The sequence below is a fragment of the Stegodyphus dumicola genome, chromosome 2, assembly GCF_044657685.1.
Source record: "Stegodyphus dumicola isolate Sdum_Otavi_A_Nest chromosome 2, ASM4465768v1".
NCBI lineage: Eukaryota > Metazoa > Arthropoda > Arachnida > Araneae > Eresidae > Stegodyphus > Stegodyphus dumicola.
This window is the reverse complement of record NC_140769.1, coordinates 105,048,801-105,071,649: the sequence shown is the minus strand read 5'-3', so window position 1 is coordinate 105,071,649 and position 22,849 is coordinate 105,048,801. Positions and strand designations below refer to the sequence as shown.

General features: G+C 30.6%; 1 protein-coding gene across 1 annotated transcript in view; it reads right to left on the bottom strand.

Moving 5' to 3' along the window:
• The window catches only part of LOC118204979 (VWFA and cache domain-containing protein 1), a 117,764-nt gene that overhangs the window by 65,540 nt on the left and 29,375 nt on the right, over positions 1-22,849 (bottom strand). The window contains exons 3-9 of the mRNA XM_085810981.1: positions 20,501-20,649; positions 13,309-13,415; positions 11,558-11,693; positions 8,040-8,184; positions 5,575-5,710; positions 5,404-5,484; positions 606-743 (exon numbers count right to left, since the gene is read on the bottom strand). Of these exons, the coding sequence (XP_085667107.1) occupies positions 606-743; positions 5,404-5,484; positions 5,575-5,710; positions 8,040-8,184; positions 11,558-11,693; positions 13,309-13,415; positions 20,501-20,649 (892 nt within the window). The remainder of the gene's footprint in view (positions 1-605; positions 744-5,403; positions 5,485-5,574; positions 5,711-8,039; positions 8,185-11,557; positions 11,694-13,308; positions 13,416-20,500; positions 20,650-22,849) is intronic.

Genomic DNA, 22,849 nt, shown 5'->3' with positions numbered 1-22,849 from the left:
GGGAAAAAAAAAAAAAAAAAAACGGAGGTTTAGTGATCTACCAGGGGGAGATGTGATGAAAACTCCTGAAGAGTTGGTAGCTATTATAATATTTGCTTTAAAAAGTTATAAAAGCACAGAGCTACAGAAAAGCAGTTTTCAGTTTTACTAATACTTGACTACATATACTTGCATAATATACATTAATTATGTTATAGAAAAACAAAAACTTAAATGAATTTTAAAATGTATTTAAAAAAGACTTAAAAGTAAAATCCTATGCTATTGCTGCAGAGATAAAACTGAACTTAATACACAATACATAAATGAAATATTGTATGGAGAGAATCCGATTCCCCTTGATAAATCAGGATCTTTCTATGAAATCAGTGATAATTCTGCTGTTTTATTCTTTAGTTTTGCATTTTAATTAATAATTTCAGTTTAATTACTTGCAATTTCAACTATTAATTTCCACAATAGTAAACACTCGATATCTAATTTTCACTTCACCTTTCATAGGAGATAATTTTCATTTATATATTCTCTATTAATTATGTTACAGTTACTCTAAATGTTTAATAAGGAAACCTAATGAAGGAGGAAATAAAATGATTAGAACTTACCATCAATCAATGCATAAGTATTTATAATGATACGACTTTTTGATATTTGGTTCCCATCAGCTATGATTTCCAAAACTTGCTTTGCATCAATCAAGGATGAAAGTAAACCTCTGCTTATGTAAGCTACAAGTATTTCATCTATTTCAAGATAAAAATACAAAATAAGCTCAGTCACTTTCATACAACAGATTTTAATGCATTTAAAATACACCATTATAATAGTATTTAATGAAAAAAGCATATGATACAATTATAAAAATACTATTTCAAACACTTTAAGAAAAAGACAATAAAAGCGTTTTTCAATATGCAATTTAAATTTCAACTAGAGATTAATCATTAAATAAAAAAGGAAGACTAGAAATTAAATAATAACAAAAGAAAAACAAATGATATTTGAACAAAGTAATTAAATTATTGCATAGTTAATTCTTATTAAATATATATGTGGCATAGACAATATCAATATGCTGTTCAAACGATGAAAATTCAAAATCAGAAGCCAAAAGATACTTTAAAATTTTGAGAGATTTATTCTTTATTTACCCTATATGACTAAAAGTTACTAAACACACATTGGTGAAGTTTAACAGTGCTATTCATAGTTTAGATCTCCTTTAGCTTTAATAACTCTGAGTAGATTTTTCATTAAGTAAAATGCTACAAGTTTCCTTTTAGTACAGAAACACAAGACAACAGGTGCCTCAGATGCACTACTGATGTTCTAATTCGTTCCAAAAGATGTTCAATGGAGTGATACTGTCGTTTGTGTTGATTACTTAAGATCTTCAGCTTACTTGTTCTTATTCCAAAAATGTTCAATGGAGTGATACTGTTGTTTGTGTTGATTACTTAAGATCTTCAGCTTATTGTTCTTATACTATGAACCTAAACACATTGCCTACTGAATAAATGCAATGTTGCGCAAAAGCATTTGATACTTCTACCAAAAGAACCATATGAATTACTGATACAAAGCGAGAAGCATGTTACTACTCAAAACATTTTGGTGGAAACAGACATCACAGATAAAATGATTTAACCCGTTCAGAACCAGCGTCACGTATACGCAATGCAACGATGCCATTCCTACCAGCTCAGCATCCTGTATATGCGAGGCAACAATTCTTCTCCTACCACCCAGCATCACGTATACGTAACATTAAAATGGAACGATTTATTTGAATTTTTAAAAGAAAGTAGATGGAAATAAGTGGTAACTGTTTTCATATGAGTTGATTCATATGACATTTCAACCTTCATGTGCTGGCATTAGTTTCTGTTTTGTGCTTCTGGTTTTGACATATTTGTTGAAATAAACAAACTGGGAATCACGGCTCTTTTTAAGTACACCTGTGAATTAGAGGGGTACATACAGGTGTTTTTGCTTATTTCGTTAGGATTTTTTTAAAATTTATTTATTTTTAAACTTAACATAAGCTATTTTGGTTAATTAAAAAGTAACATTACAACATTATTACAGAAAGAGAAAGACTCAGCTTTCTCAATGCGTAATGTGTTTTACTCGCTCTCATTTCTCAGGAAAGAGCTAGCATTTTTTTCCCTTACTCGATTTAATGGATCATTATATATTATGATACAGGCATTATATTTTGGTATATAATGTATTTTACTATAATGCAATTATATATAATACATATATTAACGTGATTAGTAATGGATATCCTGCCAGTGTGTGTGTGTGGGGGGGGGGTCTTTCCCTAATCACTTTCCGGTCATCATGAAAACTGTTTTCGATTTAGAAAAACAGGAAGTTTTCCAATATAAACCCGATGTCACACAGGGTTTGAGGATGAAATATTTCTGAGTGTCTTTTGAAGAAGTTTCGGGACATGGTATTGGGGTTATATTCAGTTTCATTCCGAAGGCCATGGCTAAGAACCTTACTTAAAAATTTGTCCAAAATCACTGACACTCGATTTTTCCATCTAACTGAAGACACTTTCTGAAAATTTACGTTGACGGAAAAGGTAATAAAGGTAGGAGAAGATGCATTGTGTGCTCTAAAACCAAGGAAAAGCGAAAGCAAAGAACATATTTTGAGTGCAAAATATGCAATGTAGGACTGTGTTTCGATCCTTGTTTTGAATTATTTCACACGCAGAATTTTTAAATTGGAATTTAATTACCTACAGATAATTCTTTCTTGTTTAGTTTTTTTTTTTTTTTTTTTTTTAATTTTGTATTTGTAATTGTTTTTCATGTTTATAGTATTTATTTCTGTGTGTATAGTTATGATTTTAGTATTTTGCCTGTTTAATTTATTTCTATTAATGTGATATTCTTTATATTAATACACATTAAATACACGACTTCAAAAACTGAAGTCATAATATCAAAATGCTGATTTTATACGATTTTTGTTTTGTACAATTAGGCTTAACTGCTGAAAATGTGTGGGCCGGTGGCAATGATTCATTTCAGCAGGTCTGGTCCCATGATTGCGCTTCATTCTCCCTGCACTGGTCCTTAAGGGGTTAAGGAAAAATTTTCAAACTAAATAAAGCACATCAGTATGATTAAGCTATCATCTCCAAATTATACTTTTAATATACTGCATTCTGGCAAATATAGTTAATTAGAAATATGCCCTGTCTAAACATCTATACTGTGACTTGTGCCATCAAGCAATCCTGTATTGAACCAGAATACAATAATGGTACTTGAAACTAACGTAAAATATGCAACCAATAACAGCACCACAACCCTGAAAGCAAAGGCAATTGCATTTCTGTTACTGATCCCTATGCTTAGCTAGACATGGAAATCATTTACAATAGATACAAATGATACCCAGTAATTTTCTTAACGGTAGAAGCTGAACTTCCGCATTTGCCTCTGTTTTTTGCACCTATTAGGCAAATAAGTGAATTTAGTTTTTTCATCTTAATACAACTTCACAAATAACATTGCTTAAAATTGACTGATGTGCATTCAGTTATACAATTTCGTCCATGGCCATATTGTTAAATTTATAAGGTTACCGTGCTCCATTTCAAAAGACTCCTTTCTGCTGCTCATTTTGACAATAAGGCATTTTCACAGTATTAATACTATATTTGTACTGTCATATTGATTAAATTGGTCCACATAATAAGGCTATATCTACTTGGCCCTAAACAACAGGTGAGAGTAAACAACATCTAATGAGTTTTGACTGCATACTATGCAATAAAAGATCATATTATATACACACATCAAATGAAATCTTTTGATATATCAAGCAAGAAGGCAAGCCTTATATGTAATGTAAATGGAGAAGTCAGAATAAAAGTAATCTAGATAAACATGTTTCATTTGGGTCCCTCATGCTGTAATGCGGTATTAGGCACAATGTAAAGTCATAAAAGTCTTTATGCAGCATTTATTTTTACAACCATTAGTCACAGATCTATACTTTGAATTATAATAATGCTTTAAATAAGGAAAATGTTCATGACATAGCAATTTAAAATTTATAGAGTCATTTTGAAACATTACAAAATCTAAGATTTCTATATGTTTCCCCAGTCCCAATAGTTACTTTTAGAAAGTTTATCCTCATTATTTAAAAGACGGGCGGGGGAGAGGAAGTTTGACCATTATACAATAAAAAGTGACCGAGATGCTCAATTTCAAAACTTGGAACTTTTTACTGTCATTATTGGCCCCCCCTTTTTTATTGAGGGATTGGTTAAAAATAAATTAGAATAACTCAAGACTGATTTTTCCCACTTTAAATGTCACATAATAATATTCTCCTGTGATTTACAAGTGTATAATATTTTAAAAATTAGTTATGACATAAGAACTTGCCCACAGTAATCTACACTTATAATTGAGGAATTAAATGCCATACATTTTTAAAATGAAGTTAAAAAAAATTAAATGTTACATTTTTAAATGTGGTTTTAGTGCCTCAACCTCAAAAACTTTATATTTTGTTTTCAAATGCTAAATACATGTTACACATATTCTCATTATGCTTCATTACTACAGAATCATAATTTAATAATCATACAAAAAATTTCATTACACTAGAAATATTTTTCCCCTTTAATTAATGCAAATAATGTTATGAGATGGCTAAATGCCTATACTGAGGTCTACCATTATTTTCTACATTATGAATTTTATACAGTTCTGTGAATAAGATCTTTTTCAAAAAAAAAAAAAAAAGTTATACCGATAAATATTTTTCATGACAATTTGCATAGAAATACCCATTTCTTACCTACGAACATCAGAGATATTTTTCTAAACTGATATTTCATTTTTAGTTGCATAAAAATACAAACATTTTTTATGCTTCAATTTGCATACGATCCCTGAATATAATTTTGAACTTTATGTAACTTAGTTAAGATTTGTCAGGTGGGAGTCAAACTTTTTGTATTTTATTTTTTATAATGAGTAAAAACTTTTCTTAAATGTAACTATAGGGACTAGAAAACCTGTATAAAAAGTTAGATTTCATAATTTTTATAAAACTGATTTTTAAATTTAAAAATTCTTGCATCATTTAAAACATTTTTGCAGTTGGAAATATAGCCTACAACTCTCAGTTATGAAAATACAGGACTTGTGAAGACATAGTATGATAATACAGGTTCCAGCGTTTTTAGCAAGGCGTTAGTACAGTTAGGCACCATATAAGCTCAGCACATTAATTACTCAAAGCAAAAAATATTTTTAATTAGCTGTTGCTATCTGAAAATTAGCATCTTAAGCACTTAAATTAGGAATCAAATAAAGCAACACTGATTACACGAATTTTTTTTAAAGACTAAACACTTACTTTGCATAGAATGATTATTATTATCAATTTTACGAATAATTTCATAAATATTTCGAAAGCCAAGGATATGATCTGTAGAATCTGGATTAAAAAAAAAAAAGATTGTTAAGCTTTTCATAGTGATGAAAAAATGCAAATTTAAAATAAATTTTAAAATAAAAATTTACTTACTAGGTTTTCTAGTCAAGTTATCAAAAAATCTTGAAAGTTCCAGTTTTGTTTCAGTGGTAGCATACAAGAGATTGTGTGCTGAACAACTATTTCCTTGTGCATACTGAATATCTGATGCTAAACCAAATATGATAACCTACAATAAAATAAGTATTTTAATGAAGTCACATTAAACATTGAATGTTGAAGATAATTTATGCCATCTTATTCATATCTATGCTTAAGACTGACAATCAATATTACAATTCTTTAAGAGAGCTCATAGGAAATTAATTTCAGAATCTAATACAAGTTAAAAAAAAAGCGGGGGGGGGGGGAGAAGTGTTAAATTTAACAGCAATTACGGAAATCCTAGTTATTTGTTAGAAATGTATTCCAATGATAAGCAGCGAAACAGGATTAATATTACATCAAAATATATTAACACAACTTTGCTGTTAAAGATCAATGAGGGAAATACACAGCTACATATTTTCTAATCTACAATGGGATGGAGTCCTTTCTTGCACTGCAGTAATGAGCATTTTTATGGCTTAAACTTACATTAAATTATCCATTTGTTTCTATTTAGATTACATGTTTGAGGAACAGACTTGTAATCTAAATAAGAACAGAGGGGGGAAATAGAGGCCTGTAAGCATAAATAGCATTTAAAGAGAATGACGATTTAAATTTTTGAAAATATCTGTTATATTAATTCACAGTTGTTATATCTTTGGAATGGCATGAATTGTTTTTACTTATTTTATTTATTTATTGTGCATATTATGCAATTTGAAACTTGTGGCCACTTAATTTGTTTGCATAGTACAAAGTCTGTAATCCGGATTCCATTATCCGGAATGATCTATAATCCGGACCTCAAAGCCACAAACTTTTTTTTTGTATGCTTTATGCATGCGTGTTAATGCACGTTTACGTACACATGTTGGGAGGATGTGTCTCCAGATACGTTAAAAAATGCTTGGTATAATTCATGGCCAGCTACCATATTTTATAGTGAGGACGATGAAGATGATAGCCGTGAATTTGAAGGTTTTCGGACATCACAAACTAAAGATGAAATTTTGCAGTTATTGGATTTTGCAAAGAAATGTGGAGAAGCGGTAATAAATGAAGATGATATAACAGAAGTTTTTTATTGCGACAACAATGCCCCAATAATCATCAGTCAATTAACAGATGGCAAAATCTGTAGTATGGTTCTAAATCCAGAAAATACCGCTTCTGATAGTGAAGAAAGTGACAGAGAGGTTATTGAAAACGAAAAAATTTCAATTGACAAGTTAGTCGGTATTCTCGATACAGCAATTACAGGACTTGAACAGTGGAACTTTGTAACTGAACAAGAAATCATGTCTGTTTATAGAATTAAAGAGAAAGTATTAGGAAAAAAAAAAAAAAAAGAAGCAAACAACTTACATTGAAAGAAATGTTTAACAAAGTAAACAAATAAATATTAACCCCTTTGAGCCGGGTAGTGCAAACGCGCGCTTATCGCGGAGGCCGGCAGTGTCTTACGCGAGCGTCTGTCCAGGGACGGGGGCTTTTTTGCTACTAAGCCTAAATCCATGAAATTGCCGAAGTATTAACACATTGTTTAATAATGCTCTATAGAGTATTTAAACGGCTTATACTTTATACATATTTTTATACTATATACTTTAATTACATTATTTCTTGTTTAAATGCATATTTTACACATTCTATTTTCATTACTCACCATTTTATGACTTTTAACATTATACATCTGAAAACTAATATATTACTTAAAATTCTCTTTTCGTATGAAAAATTTGAAAACAGGGATCTACACACAGTCCTACGTTACATTCCTTGCACTCGTAATAACTCATTTGCCGTTTTGGAGGATTTTTCCTGGAATGTGAACAAACGAAGCATCGTCGTCTCATTTTCTTATCAGTCTCTTCTGAACAGTTTTGGAAAATGTCTTTCAGTTAATCTTTCAGAATCAATATCAGAATATCAGAATTTCAGAATCAATATCTGAAATATTTTGCATCATTTCTGCTATTTCATGCTCTGTTAAACATTTTTGACGCTTCGACATTGCAATGGTAAAAACAGAAAGAATTCACGTCTAACAAGATCTAATTATTTTCTAAAAACTGAACTGCAAACTGAAATACCCAACGCTTTAGCGCAAATAAAACTTCTCTACTTAAATAAACAACTACCACATGCGAATAAAGTGCAATTTAAAGAGACGTCATAAATCATTAGGATAAATTAAAACAGTACATTGAAGCTGCAATAATATAAAACAAAAAACAGAGATTTCTTCCTAAACCAATTTTATATAAATAAAATATGGAAGATTTTTAATTAATTGTTAAATTTGTTTTTAATCAACAATTTAATGGACAAGAAAAATTCATTTTCACTTAAATCCACTTTTTATCATGTAGACATAAGTATGAATCAAAAACCTGAAGTTCACTTACTTTATCATGGGAAGACAGCAGTGACAGTATATGTTTGCCTATAATTTTGGCACTTCCAAATTGAAACAGACTAAGAGAATTACCCTGATCAATCACAATAATCACATGCTTTGTCTTCGATTTCACAGTATCTTGATAAATTTGCCTAAAAATATAATTTGATAATTATATATATATCTGGTTTTCTCAATCATTAAATGAGTTCTGCTATAGTGTAATCCATGCCTAATATTAAACAATCATAATAATTATCATATAAATCAGAAAACTGAAAACTTGTATTTTAATTATTCCTGCAGGTGAAAATAAAATTTTTCACAAACTAAAAATCAAAAGTGCAAAACACACTTTTTTTTGGGGGGGGGGGAGGGATTACAAGGTTATTACTGAGGTTCAAGGACGGGATCATAGAATAGACAAATGTCTAGGACCTAGTTTTGGCGGGACCTGACCAAACTGTTCACTTTTGAAAAAAAAAAAAAAAAGAGTAAATATAACAGTTTTCTTTTATTTCACAAAACAAATAAAAGTTTATCCATATACTAAATTTAATCTAAATCTAAAGGTTTCCTATTTTATTAAGATATACTGATATAAATGGCCCACTGTACATGAACAACGTTTTGCTGACTAGCTGATCTGTAGGTGGGGCATGACACGTGACATTTGGTATGTACTGCATGGTTTGCAGAAGTCTAGTAAAATCATTAAACATAGCAATTATATAAAGTTCAGAATGAATTTTCAGTCTCAAGCTTTTCATCAAGCTATACTCGGGTCAAATACTCTTTCACTGCAGTTCTCAGATGTACTTCTGTTCTACATATCACAGTCTGAGGATTCAGTCCTTTCAGACTTTTCCTCCACAGGAAGATTTGAAACAGTTTGTTGACCTCTCTGTAGTTTATTCGCATCATTTGTACAGTTCAACTCGATACTTTTAACAGTTGGCACATGCTTATTTACCTCAATTTCATGAGAACCAGTTCCAATGTTTGCAGAGTTATAAATAGAATCAAATTCTTTATAAGCAGAAGTATCCTGGTTTAGAATGAAGTCTGTATGTGCACAACCAGCACTATGAGGCACACATCTGTTCATGAAGTGGTTGTATTTTCTTGCAATACTGGAAAAACACTGCTTAAGCTGTACCTCAGCTTCTCCCATCTCTGCATCACATGCAGTTTCAGATGGTTCATAACTTGCTGACAGTGTCTTTGTAACTCCACTATCAGTTTCTACGAACTTAACAGTTGCATTTTCACTTCTTCTACTTCTACTTGAGACATTTGAGAATCAAAAGTTTCTTTCTTGACTTTTATTTCTTCATGTTTTTGTTCTTTTTCTTTAATTCTGTTAAATGTTTCATCCATCATTTCTTTATCTTTCACTTCACTGGCTACTTCCTTCATCTCTTCACCTTTGATTCTTCAGACGCCACTTCTATTATTTTCACATCTTCTCTTATGGCTCCAGTTCCTTCTGCAAGCTCCACTTTCATCTGCTGGAGTTGTTCTCGCAACTTTTCTTGGCTGACTTTCATCTCTTCCGGCCTGGCCTTCATCTCTTCATATCCAGCTTTTATCTCATCATACTCGGATTTTATCTCAGCCTTTATCTCTTCATATCCAGCTTTACTCTCTTCCAGCTGCTAAGATTGCCATGAACTTCATTTCCTCCACCATGGCTCGCGATAAATTAAGAGGCTCTCTTGATGCACTCAACGGCCAACTGAACATTAAACTGACGATCAACTCAATAGACTACGAGACACTCGATAGATTCGCAATTGGCTCCTAGTCCGCAGACAAGCCGGGTTTATATAGCTTCTGTGCTGCTTTCGAGAATATTCTGGGCCAAACTGGTAAGAATTCATCGCAGAATGTTCTCCATCCGTCCACAGCATATCACCAGTTTTGTCGCCAAATATGCCAACCCTGCCTTCCCTTGCCATTTTATAGCAACCCTAAACTCGCTTTGCGGGAAAGTTATCTTACCACAGCTGTGCATTTTGTAACAATATTAAAGATTTTTGGAAAACTGGCTGTTTTTGATAATTATTATTATATACCTGCCATTTTTTATTTTGTTAGAAAGTTATCAGAAAAGTTACATAACACCCTGTTGTAGGGCCCAGGCAGTAAAAAAAATTTAGGGCCCTAAAATAAGTTAACCCGTTCCAGTGACGTTCAAATTTTAATTTACTTAATTTTCTTAACAACTTCCTTGACCAAATATAATGACAAGTTATCAAAGTATAAGTAACTGAATAATTTTATATGTTTTGTTACAAAAATACAAATGCAATGACTACGAACAGCATAAAAATTCAATTTACCTTATTTATCAGTATGAAGCAAATGAAGGAATATAGGGAATACACAAGTAAAGTATTAAAAAGGTCTTAAAAACTCATCCTGCAAAAAGAATTTATAACAGTATATCACACATAACAGATATCAAACTTTTGGTGTATCAAAATTAAATTGAAGTGCTTAGAGTTATACTGTGTTAAAATATCCATCTTTTGGTGTTTCAAAACTCAAATGAAGTGCTTAGCGTTATACTGTGTTAAAAAATGTGTATAATTCACAGTTACTCATTAAATACACAATCACATGGTATAATGACTTCTTTTAACAGATCAGACTCCATCATTTATTTTTGAAGGGCAATTACTCTTCTGAATAAATGGGCAATAGAACTGTTTCATTTCTTTAGAGAAGGATAAAGAACAACTCACTATACTCTGTTACTTTAAAATAGGCACTCTGAGACACCCTTATTTTAAAATGGACACTGCCCACCCCATTTACAACCATAATGTGTCATCATCACAGCACATTACACATTACAGGAAATTTAGCAAATTGGAGTACACAGTCACACTCCATAGTAGTCGTTACTATGGTCATGTCCTTGAATTGTAGACCTTAGTTCTATACTAAGGTGTCTATTATAGAGTAAAAAACTACAGCAGGTTCAGAGTAAGCTATGATAATCCGATTGATAAAATCATATCAGATATGAGGTGGGTAAAGTACTTTGTGCAAAAAGTAAAGCTTAGAGTTAGTCTTTATTTATTTTCATTACAGCAGAAATAATTTTTATTTACCATGCACTATTTAAATAATGAACTTTTATTATTGACAGCACTGATCAGTACTTTCTAACTTTTCTGACATTTTGAACAAAAAAAAAAAAAAAAAATTTGGCCAATAGTTTTTTAAAAAATTGGGAACCAAGTTCTATTCATACACATAGACAAATTCATCACTCAATCGAAACACCAAATTATCTTATGTTAAATTCCATTTTAATTCAAAAACAATTGCAAAAGCAATACAAGAAATGATTAAAAATTTTCTTATATTTTTATGTGTCACATTCATCTCACATAACTTTATTGACAATAAATACGAAATTGTCTATCTCATTTGATTATAAAGGATTAATAAATAACTTATCAATGTGGTTTTGATATACACAACAAGGAATTAAAATGAAATATTTCTCACCTGTGTCGATTAGTCTTGTGATCACAATTTTCATTAAAACCAAGCCGAAATGCTGGATATTCAAAATGAGCTCCATCGGATGAAATGTAATACTGCCACATAATGGATGGCACTTTTTTAAAATGCAATTTAAATGCTGAAAATATTCCAAACACATAAATGTATGTATATTATACAATTTTTAAACAACTATTTTACTTCATTATTTAAATCCATATACAAATAGCAAATATAAAATAAATTTCTTTTATCAAGGTAAAGCAATCAGAGGAGATGCAGAATTCTAATAGATACACAATTAATGACGAGATTTATCAAACTTTTCAGCTGTGTTGGTTAAAATTTACTTTTAGCATATATAATTCATGAGTACTATATTTCTATTATCAATTAATTAAAAGTTTGATAAAATATAAAAGTTGCATTAAAAATATATGATGCTGTCAGTAATTTAAGCATGCTAAACATTACTCTTCTGATTAAGACTGTAATATAGTTTCAAGCTAATTTAATAAAAGCACATTATATTATATGATTTAAAAAAATAATAAATAAATGAAAACAAAATGAACGGGGGGAAAAAAAAAGAGCGCTAGCATTAGAGTAATAATGCAAACGAGCTAATTTTGTGACAAACTATGGAATTTTCAGTATTTTCGTATTACAACGGCCCTGAAATTGAATAGCTAATAAACAGAGATAGCTTGTAATGCGTTTTTTTATCAACATTGCATTTCATCTCTGCTGAGTTTTTTGAATTCACAATAGTTTTTTTTAAAATACTCCTCGCCATTTTGTACATATAAGATTATTAATATAATCTTTTTAAGAAGAGGTCTTTTATATGACAAATAAGCACACAAAAATATCCACAAACAGCAGTTAATGACGAAACCATTTGGAAGTGCAATGTTAATAATCGTAAAAAGAAGAAGGGCCTCCATGTTGGAAATTGGTTTAATGTTCCAGAATACCATTGGTCACTGTTATTGGATTTAAGTATTCTTGGATAGAGGAGCTGACATCCATCAAATGGACAAGCAGCTTAATGTGTGGGAAAATGCTGCAATGGATTAGAACAATTACACGCAGGAAATGTGTTCCCTACGTCTGATGCAAAGATTCATTGGGCAGTCCAATAAAATAGTTGAAATCGATCACAGTTTTTTCATCCGACATAAAAACATAAACAGCAGAGTCCTTTCACAACAGTTCAGTTTTGGAGAAATATGACAGAAAAAGAGAGCACTTTGTCATTCAAATTTCTAATACAGATGCTAGTATACTAATGGAGAAAATTATTCAACATGTGCAAGATCAATCAGCGATCTAGTCAGATTGCTAGAGGGAATATATAAAACAGAGTAACATGAAGAAGCTGGTTAAAGTCACCTTAATGATTTTTAAAAATATTCTCAGATAACAACATCCAAGTATTATTGTTATTGTTATATATTGTGTCACTTTTTTACATTCGAGGTTCACAAGTTTTGTAAAATGATAGTTGCGTAAGGTCAAAGGCCACTATAATAAGGAAGTACTAAATTTTCTTATCTAATTACTCTTATGAGAGCTATCACTGGAAAATATATTCAAAATAATAACATGTAAAATCGGTCTGATCTGAAAAATGGTAATATACCAGATTATAATGATTTGTTTCTTGAAATAAACTAGAAATCCAGCAAATGTACTATAAACCATTATATTTATAATTTTTGAAGAACAAACAATATCCATAGTACACTTACCTGATGATAAATTTTTCCCTATATACAACCCAGCTGGTGAATGAGAATATGGATAAGTGATACAACCTTTCTCTAGTGTTACATCAATTCCAAAATGTTCATTATAACTGAAAGTAAGATAAAACTATCAATCACGAGAAAATAAATTGGAAGAAGTAAATAACATTTTAAGACGGGGGGGGAGTGGAGAAAGAAGGTTTAAGTTTTAACAGTTGTCCAAAAGGATTTGTTAAGGTTCTGTTATGCTCTCGCTGAGCTCGCAGTCTACCAAGTATGCCATTGCACTCACTCCTGTAATCCATATATATATTTTTTTTTTTGGTCCATTTAGTTTTACGATTCAGCACTATTTTCTGACTTATGCCACATACAATTAAACAGCAAAATAACAACAAAAAAATTAAAGCTGTTTTTAGATTTTAAACATTTCTGTGTTATGTTTATTTATTAAACATCATGTTCTTCACACTTAAACCATAAAATTCAATTCAATAGCAATATCTCAAAATGATTTAAAAAGAGCATTATTTTTAGAATTTCCGATACACAGTCTTGCACGTTGGAGATAAAAAAATTCTTCCCTGCTCCATATAGTGTTGGCATTGCTCACTTTGAAATCGTCGGGTTTCTTAATCAAAAACTCATAAATGCTTTACAAAATATGAAATAGATAACAAATCAAATCCCAAATTTGGGCTTCCAGATGCCCATATTCGGTGGAGGATTACGTTATTCAAAATTTGATGGTTTTAGGTATAGTTATTTTATCACAATATGAGAAACATACATACATACATTTATGCAGATTCTTCATTATTTAATTTCTTTAAATATAATACAGGGCGATAATATTTGACAGCAACAATTTGAAAAGTGAAACACAACAAAATGACAAAATGAAATTAATAGCTTTGATATCTTATATTTTGCTGAATGGCAAGAGACTTGAATGAAAAGTAAAATGGTGCATTTATGGTGATTCGATGCAAAATCGTGGTTTGAGACCAATAACCCTTCTGGGCTAAAAATATTAAATGCGGTAGAATTCTGATAAGCAAGACACCATGGGATGAAGGGTTGCGTGAATTAGTGAATTTTGTTAATGACAAATCATAACTTTCCAAGTTTTGTTTACATTTCCCATTTCTAATATATAGATCAAATCTGCATTGTTTGCATATAAATAATTAACTAAAAGATAATAATCCTTAATAATTAATTAATTAAGTGATTAAGTAAATTAGTGACTGAATTAGTAAATTATTTAAACATGTTTGCATACAAAAATATAGTTCAAGGGGAAAGCATAGCAGAGATATAAAATAGGGACTTTTTGATTAGCAAAGAAAAGTTTTTTGGAGAAAAGAAAAGAAAGAAAGAAAAAAAAAAAAAAAAAAAAAAACCACTAGATCTTAACTTCTTATATAAACTAATTTCAAAATAAAAGTTTATGCTTTCAAACAAGAGACTAGATAAATAAATACACTGTTTAAAGAAACTACAGAAGTAAGTATTTCCAAGAATTGAATTCCTATGCTAATTCTGCCATTATGTTCTGTACATGAGCAACTGAACACTATAAAGAATTTAATTTTGAATTTATGTAAATAAACTAGCCACAAGGTACAGCTAAGTCTAAATGAAACATAATGAAAAGCAGTGGACAAATGAATTCTTGGCACATGTAGCATAATTTTAAAATAATTAACTGTATAAATTTAGAGACAAAGGAATAGGCATCCAAAAGTACAGGTTTATCAAAAGCAAAATATTTGCGATCCATGTTTACTATTAACCCTTTGACGCGCACAATATTATTTTTATAATTTTTTAACTAAAAACTAGAAATTGAATATTATGATCCTAGAGACAAATAATATATGAATTAAAAAAAATCTACTCTTGCCCATTGTTCTGCGAGTGGTGGTCACACTGTGAAACCACCGTGCGACCAGGACTTTTAAACTTACCTAGGTAGTAGGGAAAAAAAACTTAGCTTCCTCCATGCGAGTTTCCAATAAATGACGAAATTTACGAATTTTAAAAAAATGCATGTAGGAATTTCATAATATATAATTTTTTTACATTATTTTACAAAGTAAATCGTCAGGAAAAATTAAAAAATAAACATTTATATAATTTTTCTATAGCAGTGAAAATATAAATATCTACATAATAAGGAAGTTTGGCTAAATGGATTAAAAAAACTCAGTAAAATAAGGATAAAAAAAAAAAAGAGGTTTTTTTTTTTTTTTTTTTTTTTTTTTTTAATTTCAAAGAGCAAATATTTTTTGTGACACTCTTCAAAGCATGTTTATTCTTCTTGGTACATGCATAGACCCAGGTTGCACGTTTCGCACATGTATCTTCTTCTATGAGATTTCTTTCTTCTGCAACAAAATGTACATTGCCTGGATCTAAATTTTACTGGTATACATGTCCAGCGTTATTTAGTTTCTTTTCATCTGGCACATGAAATTTGTGTTTTTTTTTAATGTTAATGGGGGTAGGCTTGGTCTTTTTGGCTTTGGTACGGATCATTCGTTTTGCATTCATACTTATTTTATTCGTACTTCGTCCCAAAATATTCAGAAAATATTTTTAATTTAAATAAAACTTTATGCAATTTCTAGTTTTAATTATAGCAAAGTATATTTACATTAAATTTAAACCACATGAAATAATTTATAAAATCACAACACTAGCTTGGGGAGCAAGTGCGTTGAGGTCAGAGAGAAGTCTCTGGAAAAGAGCTTTTTACTGGGCAGGTGCATGTATTGTTTAGTAATAAAATAACTCTGTCATTTCAAAACCCCTTATCTATATCTGGGTAAAAATAAACATTCCTATTTGAGAAGCAAGCAAACGCCATTGTGACACAATGCCCTAGTGGTGCAGTGGTTGCGCCCTGAAACCACAAAGCAAATGCCATACACATACAGTTTTTTTTTTTTTTTATATATATGCAGTTTAATTATTGCTATTTTTTATTGTTGATGATAGAAATCATGATGTGCGATGAATAACTTTTGAAATTTAAAGTTGTTTATATTAATAAAAGAAAGTTATTTTGTCTCATTGAAAACAAATTTTAAAAGGCATCCGATTTGAAGTACTAAGGCCTAAAACATGTATGAATCTGCAGTCATTTTTTGTCATTTAGAGGTAAAAGATCAGTAATCAATTAATTTTTACTCAAAAATTTCAGTAGGAAGAGGAGAAAAAAATTCGAAGTTTGCTGGTTTCAGGGCGTGACCACTGTGCGTCAAAGGGTTAAAGAAAGCATTCACAAAATAATAGGTGTGTAGAATTACTAACTTCAAGAATGAAATAAATTTTCTTTTTCAATCAACTTATGCTATAAATACAATAACATAATGCATAGTTGTTAAAAAAATTATCTTCATTTCTACATAAGGAAAAAAATTATTAAATTTGTCATGCGCAGAATTTTTTGAAAAGTGAAATTGTTACCATTTAGCATGGATTACGGCATTTGTGGATAAGTGCTCAGAGATCATCAGAATTCTACTACATAATATTACAGTAACACTGGCCTTATTACTCAAAACATGCATACACACAAATATACATGCTAGCAGCAAAGTTTGAAATCCAGCATTCTATAGAATGCTTCGCCTAAAAGTAGCTGGCAATGTACGAAACAACATAATTTTAGCTTCGTTTGCTTATATTACTAGCTTCATAACCACTTTAGTTTTATACCATCTAGTACATACCATTTATTTTGTTCTGAACAGTTATTCTACATAACTGACTCTAAATATTGGATAAATTTTTTACCATGCTGTAGTCACTATAATACTTTTTTAGATAAAATTTTATATGATAAATAGTGTCTTGAGCAATCAGCACTTGTGTATATAGTTCTGTTGCTTTTGCATGATGCCCATTTACAGCAGTGTTAATCATACATCAAATCAGCAACCAACAATTTCAAATATGAAATTGCACTTCATTTTCCATATTCTCATGATATTTCCCCGGTCAAGTTACCATCTTTTCTAGCATTTCAGCCATTTCTCGGTCATCAAATACTTTGCTAAGAAATCATCAATATGCCATGCAGTGCAAAACTTCATCACTTTCACAAGCACTGATTTCTACAAAATATAAATGACCTTGCCATATCTAGGTAATAATGCATTGATGCTGCTGCAGATGAATTTAATCAAACATGCATCATTTCTCTGCTTATTCTTTTCTTTTTCAACTGCTTTTAAAAGTGGGCATTTCATTTGCAACAACTAAATAGTTATAAATTACTGCAAATGTTCAAACTAACTGCCATTCTGGTTCAGATACTGTTCATAAAATAAACCAATGGCACTGCAAACACCATGATCAATTTTATCTGGATTTGATTGGTTCTTTAAATAGCTATTCTCTGTACAATGAAAATTGCAAATTTGGTACTATAAGCTTCATCTTTGACAAGTTTCCATCAAAAATATTTCTCAGCATAGAGTTTTATTAGGGAAGATGTAGTTAACCTATTATAGTAAAATCTTAGTTCAGTAAACATGGCTTATAACAAACCCCCAAGATAACTGAATTAACTTTTTGATCTTGCCAATTTCTATGCACTTAATGTTATTTTATATGATTATAGTGACAATCCAGAGGAGTGAAAATTAAATATAATGAATTTTATGGATATATTTTACCAAAATGTTTTGTGTGTTTTTTATATTTTTCTAGAATTTTTGTAAGTGAAAAAACTAATAATTCTCAAAATCATCCATGTTTGAGAGTTAGGATACATCCATGTGAGAATAGAGCAAAACAATTTTATGTCACTTTCTTTTACCTCCACCTTTTCCTATGCTTGAGCTGTCTGATCTCATCCAAGTCCTCTGATTGAGTTCCATTTGAGGCTCATTCCATGATGGAAATTTTAAAATACTTGCTTTCAAAGGAAAGAGGAAGTAGAGAATAGACCTAATGAGCATCGGCTGCACAGGTTATTTGTCTGTAAAGGAATGGACTTTTTTTATCCTTATTAATTTATTTTGGTGAAGTGTATATGCTTTCCAGGCTCTGTCTTCTGAATGGAGGGTTTTGCATTCTCTGAGATATTTTTTGGTATTTGCATGTGTGTAATGTAATACCAAAAACTAACCTAAATGCTTATTATATTCTAAACAGTGGTTACATATAAATACAACCATCATAATTGCAGCTTAATGCTTAAATTTTGGGTAAAAGTCACCAAAATTTCCGAATATGCTTAACTGTGGCAATCATGCTCTTAACAATTCTCCAATATTAACAACTGTCACCATTTTCATATTTGTTTTATTCTAATGGTTTTTATCGACAAATTGTAATATTTTTTGTCTTATCTATATGCCAATGAAGGCAATGGCAGCTGGCTCGCCTATCACTAAGGGAAATGGGCAGCACATGTATGTACTGTACAGACAATATAAAACGTATGCTTGTAGAACTTGTTTTCAATGGAAGACATTGTAATGAAATTTCTACAAGAACAGAATAACTGCAACTGCTTTGAATATATTTTTAAAATTGATCACTATGAAATTTCAACCTGAACAAAACTAATAAAAGCTTGTCAGTAAGTAGGTTACATTAGTTATTGCCAGATACTTGAAATAAAATATTATGTGTGTAATAAATAATTTTGTTAAATTCTTAAGGGAATATATTTTTTTTTCTTCTGTAAAATATCACCCAAACTGCTGGTTGTATTTGTGAAAAAAGTTGATTGTGCTAATTACACAAGTACCCATTTTTCATAACGATTATCGAATTCGTAATTTGCAACCAGACATACCTTGAGGAAATGAATGCAATCTTATTGGACATCGGATTAGATACAGAAGCAATGAAATTTTCTTCCTTTTTCATCTTTTCTAATGAGGCAAAATTTCACATATTGTTTGGCTCATCTATCTGCACCATGCATTACTGAAACTTGCCTGTGTCAAAAATTCATCCATACAAACATCTAAAAAAGCAGAGCATTCTGCACTGAAAATAAAATGAATACTGTTCCAAAACACAGAAAAAATGTAGCCAAATAAATTTTAAAATACGGGATTCAAATCTACAGTGCATATCACATGGAAAAATCAAAACCCTATAATTTCTGCTTTTGGAAAAAGATTTGAGAAGAGGAAAATGTTTAAGAAGGTACAGCCTAATGATGTCAAAGACGCATTGAAATTATTCATTCTTCAAACAGGCTAAAATCTGTCCATATCTAGCCATACATTTCAAACAAATGCCAACAAATTTACCAAACATTTTGGATAGCTTTTTTATACTTAAATCAAATTTATAATGTTCCAGAACAGGAAGAAATGTTCCAAAACAACATTTCTTCTGGAAAACTGCAACAGAAGTAAGTTTTTATTCACATAAAATGCTGAAGTAAAAGTGATGATGTCTTCTCAATTTTTGGAAAAAAAAATTTTCCTACAGCATACCAGCAGAAAATTGCAGATTATTTTTTACTCAAAAGTTATGTTAAAGATAAATTCACAATTTTTTGTTACTGATTTTTAGTTTTTTATATTATTATAGATAAAATAATTATTCATAATTATAAACACATACTTTAGAGAAAGACATATTTTCAAGGGAGGGATTAGAACCATGACACATATGCTAATTAATTAATCATGTAAAATTATTAATGTCCAGTGAAATTAGAGAACACACAGCAAATTTAAGGACTGGACATGGTTTGGTTTATTGAGATTACGGCAAAGCACACTAGGGCTATCTGATGCCTTCATGGAGGACTTTCTAAGGGAACTAGCTCGTATACATGTTACACATTAGGAAAACCACTGAAACACCCATGCTGCCAGTCCGTTCGCGGGATTCGAACCTCAGACCGAACTACCAGTGTTCAGCGACTTTACCGCTCGGCTGCTGGTGGGCTGACTGGACATGGTAATTACTGTAATTAAATCTTAATATTATTATTTTTTAAATTAGCTTTATTATTCACTTTCTGATAAATGACAATATTAATAAGTTTTTTTGTTACTTATTAGTTTATTTTTACACTATTTTATAAGTTAATCCGTTTTTTGTTTATCAGAATCAAACTTTTAGTTCATTGAAATATTTTATGGCAGCTTTGACTGTACTTGTACCTTTTGGACTTGTACCTTTCCAAAAGCAAATGAAAACTTACCTTAATAATTCAGGGTTGATATGGCAGCAAGCAGAATTTGTAAGGTCAAAAAGGAACTTCTGTGCACTGAAAACACTTTCTATATACTGTTTGTTTTTTTCAACAACTGAAACATATTCCTTTATTTTTCTGCTGAGTTTATTACTTATCTGGAAAAAAAAAAAAAAAAAAAAAATTAAAAATACCAAATATTTTAAAAAAATGCAATTCACAGACACTGAACAACATAATAAATAATCAGGTTCTTAATAATTACATATCTGAAAGCTTTAGAAATTGATTACCAGTCTCAACACTAAAAGATTACTTAGTCTTAAAAGTGATTCCAAATATCCAGGTACTGAATTACATGATAATATGAAATCCAATAAAGAGTTTCAAAAGAAAAATATTAGATAATGAAATACAGTCAAAAGTCTTTAATCCGGACTCGTCGGGAACTTCGGCGATTCCGGATTATAGATCATCAGTTTAAATCTGGTAAGATGGCATGCAGAAATTATAAAATTAAAAATATGAAACCATAATTTATGAAATAAAGAGCAATTATGATCTAAAGGGTATCAAAATTTAAAAAAATAAGCTTTATATTTATTTGTTTATTTTATTAAACATTTTTTTCAATGTGCGCATGCGTAAAGCATACATTACGCATAGTCGAAATTAGAAAATTGCAACCAGAAAACTATTTCATGTGTATTCGTGATATTTATAATGATGAGGAATTTGATTTAAATCATATCAAAGACAGAGTACATCGAGATGAAATACTACATTTAGTAAAGAATTATAAGCCAAATAAAATAAAAGCATCTGCCCTGAAGATAAGGATAGTGCTGACAGATCAACTTCCAGTTCATTACGCGCCGCGTCGTCCCCACCCCCCGCAGAGCAGCGTGAAATTGATAAATATATTTCGGAATGATTAGAGGATCAAAGGATATGCCTTTATCCATTTTTTGCAGCTATTCCACTTTTTGTTTGATGGACACTGAAACATGCTTTCACTTTGTAGATCCTTTGGTAGCTCCAAAATCAGAAATTCTTTTAGACATAATCGAAAGTTCAAGCTTACTTTTATAATATTGCTCTAACAGTCTGCAAAAAATAATAAGCCGGATCCAATTAGAAGATTAAGGAACAACACAATCTGCAACATTAACTGAAATAGATAATTAGATAATTTTAGCTTAGCTTATACCGTCCATTATACATTAAACGTGCATGCATAAACGTATTATGCACATGCATAGACATGCATATGTGCATGCCTTAACCTTTTAGCCCGAGATAAAAAATGTCATGCTCGAGTATTACTCGGGGTAATTTTTTTTTTTGAGTGCATCGTATTGTTATACCCAAATATATATCGGGAGACGTTTATTTCGGCTTCATCTCTTTGTCAAACCCGACTGTATCTCGGGAAAAGTTAATGTGCGCTCAGTTCAATAGATGACAGCACTTTACTGAAGATTTCAAGGGTTAGAGGTTATTTGGTTCAAAGTGCATGGGATCTTTTTGTTGTAAAATAACGTCCAGTTCTTTGAAACATTATATAGATGATTTAGATTCTTTAACCGAAGATGAAGGATGTGTGTTTGATGAGCAGTATTCATGATACTTCCATGGTCAGCCTCAAAAATAAAAAATGGAGATATACTCAAGCTGAAGATTGTTTCTAATTACGGTCTAACTATGGGTGGTGTAGATCGCTGTGATCAGGAAATATCCTTTCATCCAACAATCTGAGAACATTTAGTAAAATATTATAAAAATTAATAAATTATAAAAGGATAAGAATTATCCTTTTATAATAATAAAATATCATAAAAAGATATTTTTACATTTACTAGACAAGGTACTCTGGAACTCATATTTGCTCTATAAAAATGTAGTTGGGAAACGTATTACATTTTTAGAATTTCGAATCCAAGTTGTAGAAGAGCTTTTACATAAATATGATGATGCAGCTTCTGGACAAAAGAATGTTGGCAGACCACCTACAATAGATAACCCTGCCCGTCTTACTGAACGACATTTTATATCCCATTTTCCTCCTATTCCTGCAAAACATGAGCCTACAAGACAGTGCAAAGTGTATTATTTGAAAAAGGATAAAAATGGGGAAAACATAACGAAGGAATCACTATTCTGGTGTAGTGATTGTGGAGTTGGTTTGTGCTTGGAAAAGTGTTTCCAGTTGTATCACATAAGACTGAATTACTGAACTACTAATAGGTATTCACTTATATTTATTTATGTTTTAGAAAATAGTTAATTATTTTTATTTTTAGAAAATAATGCTCCACTAGAAGAGAACTTTGCAACTGCCATGTTGAGTGACAGCTG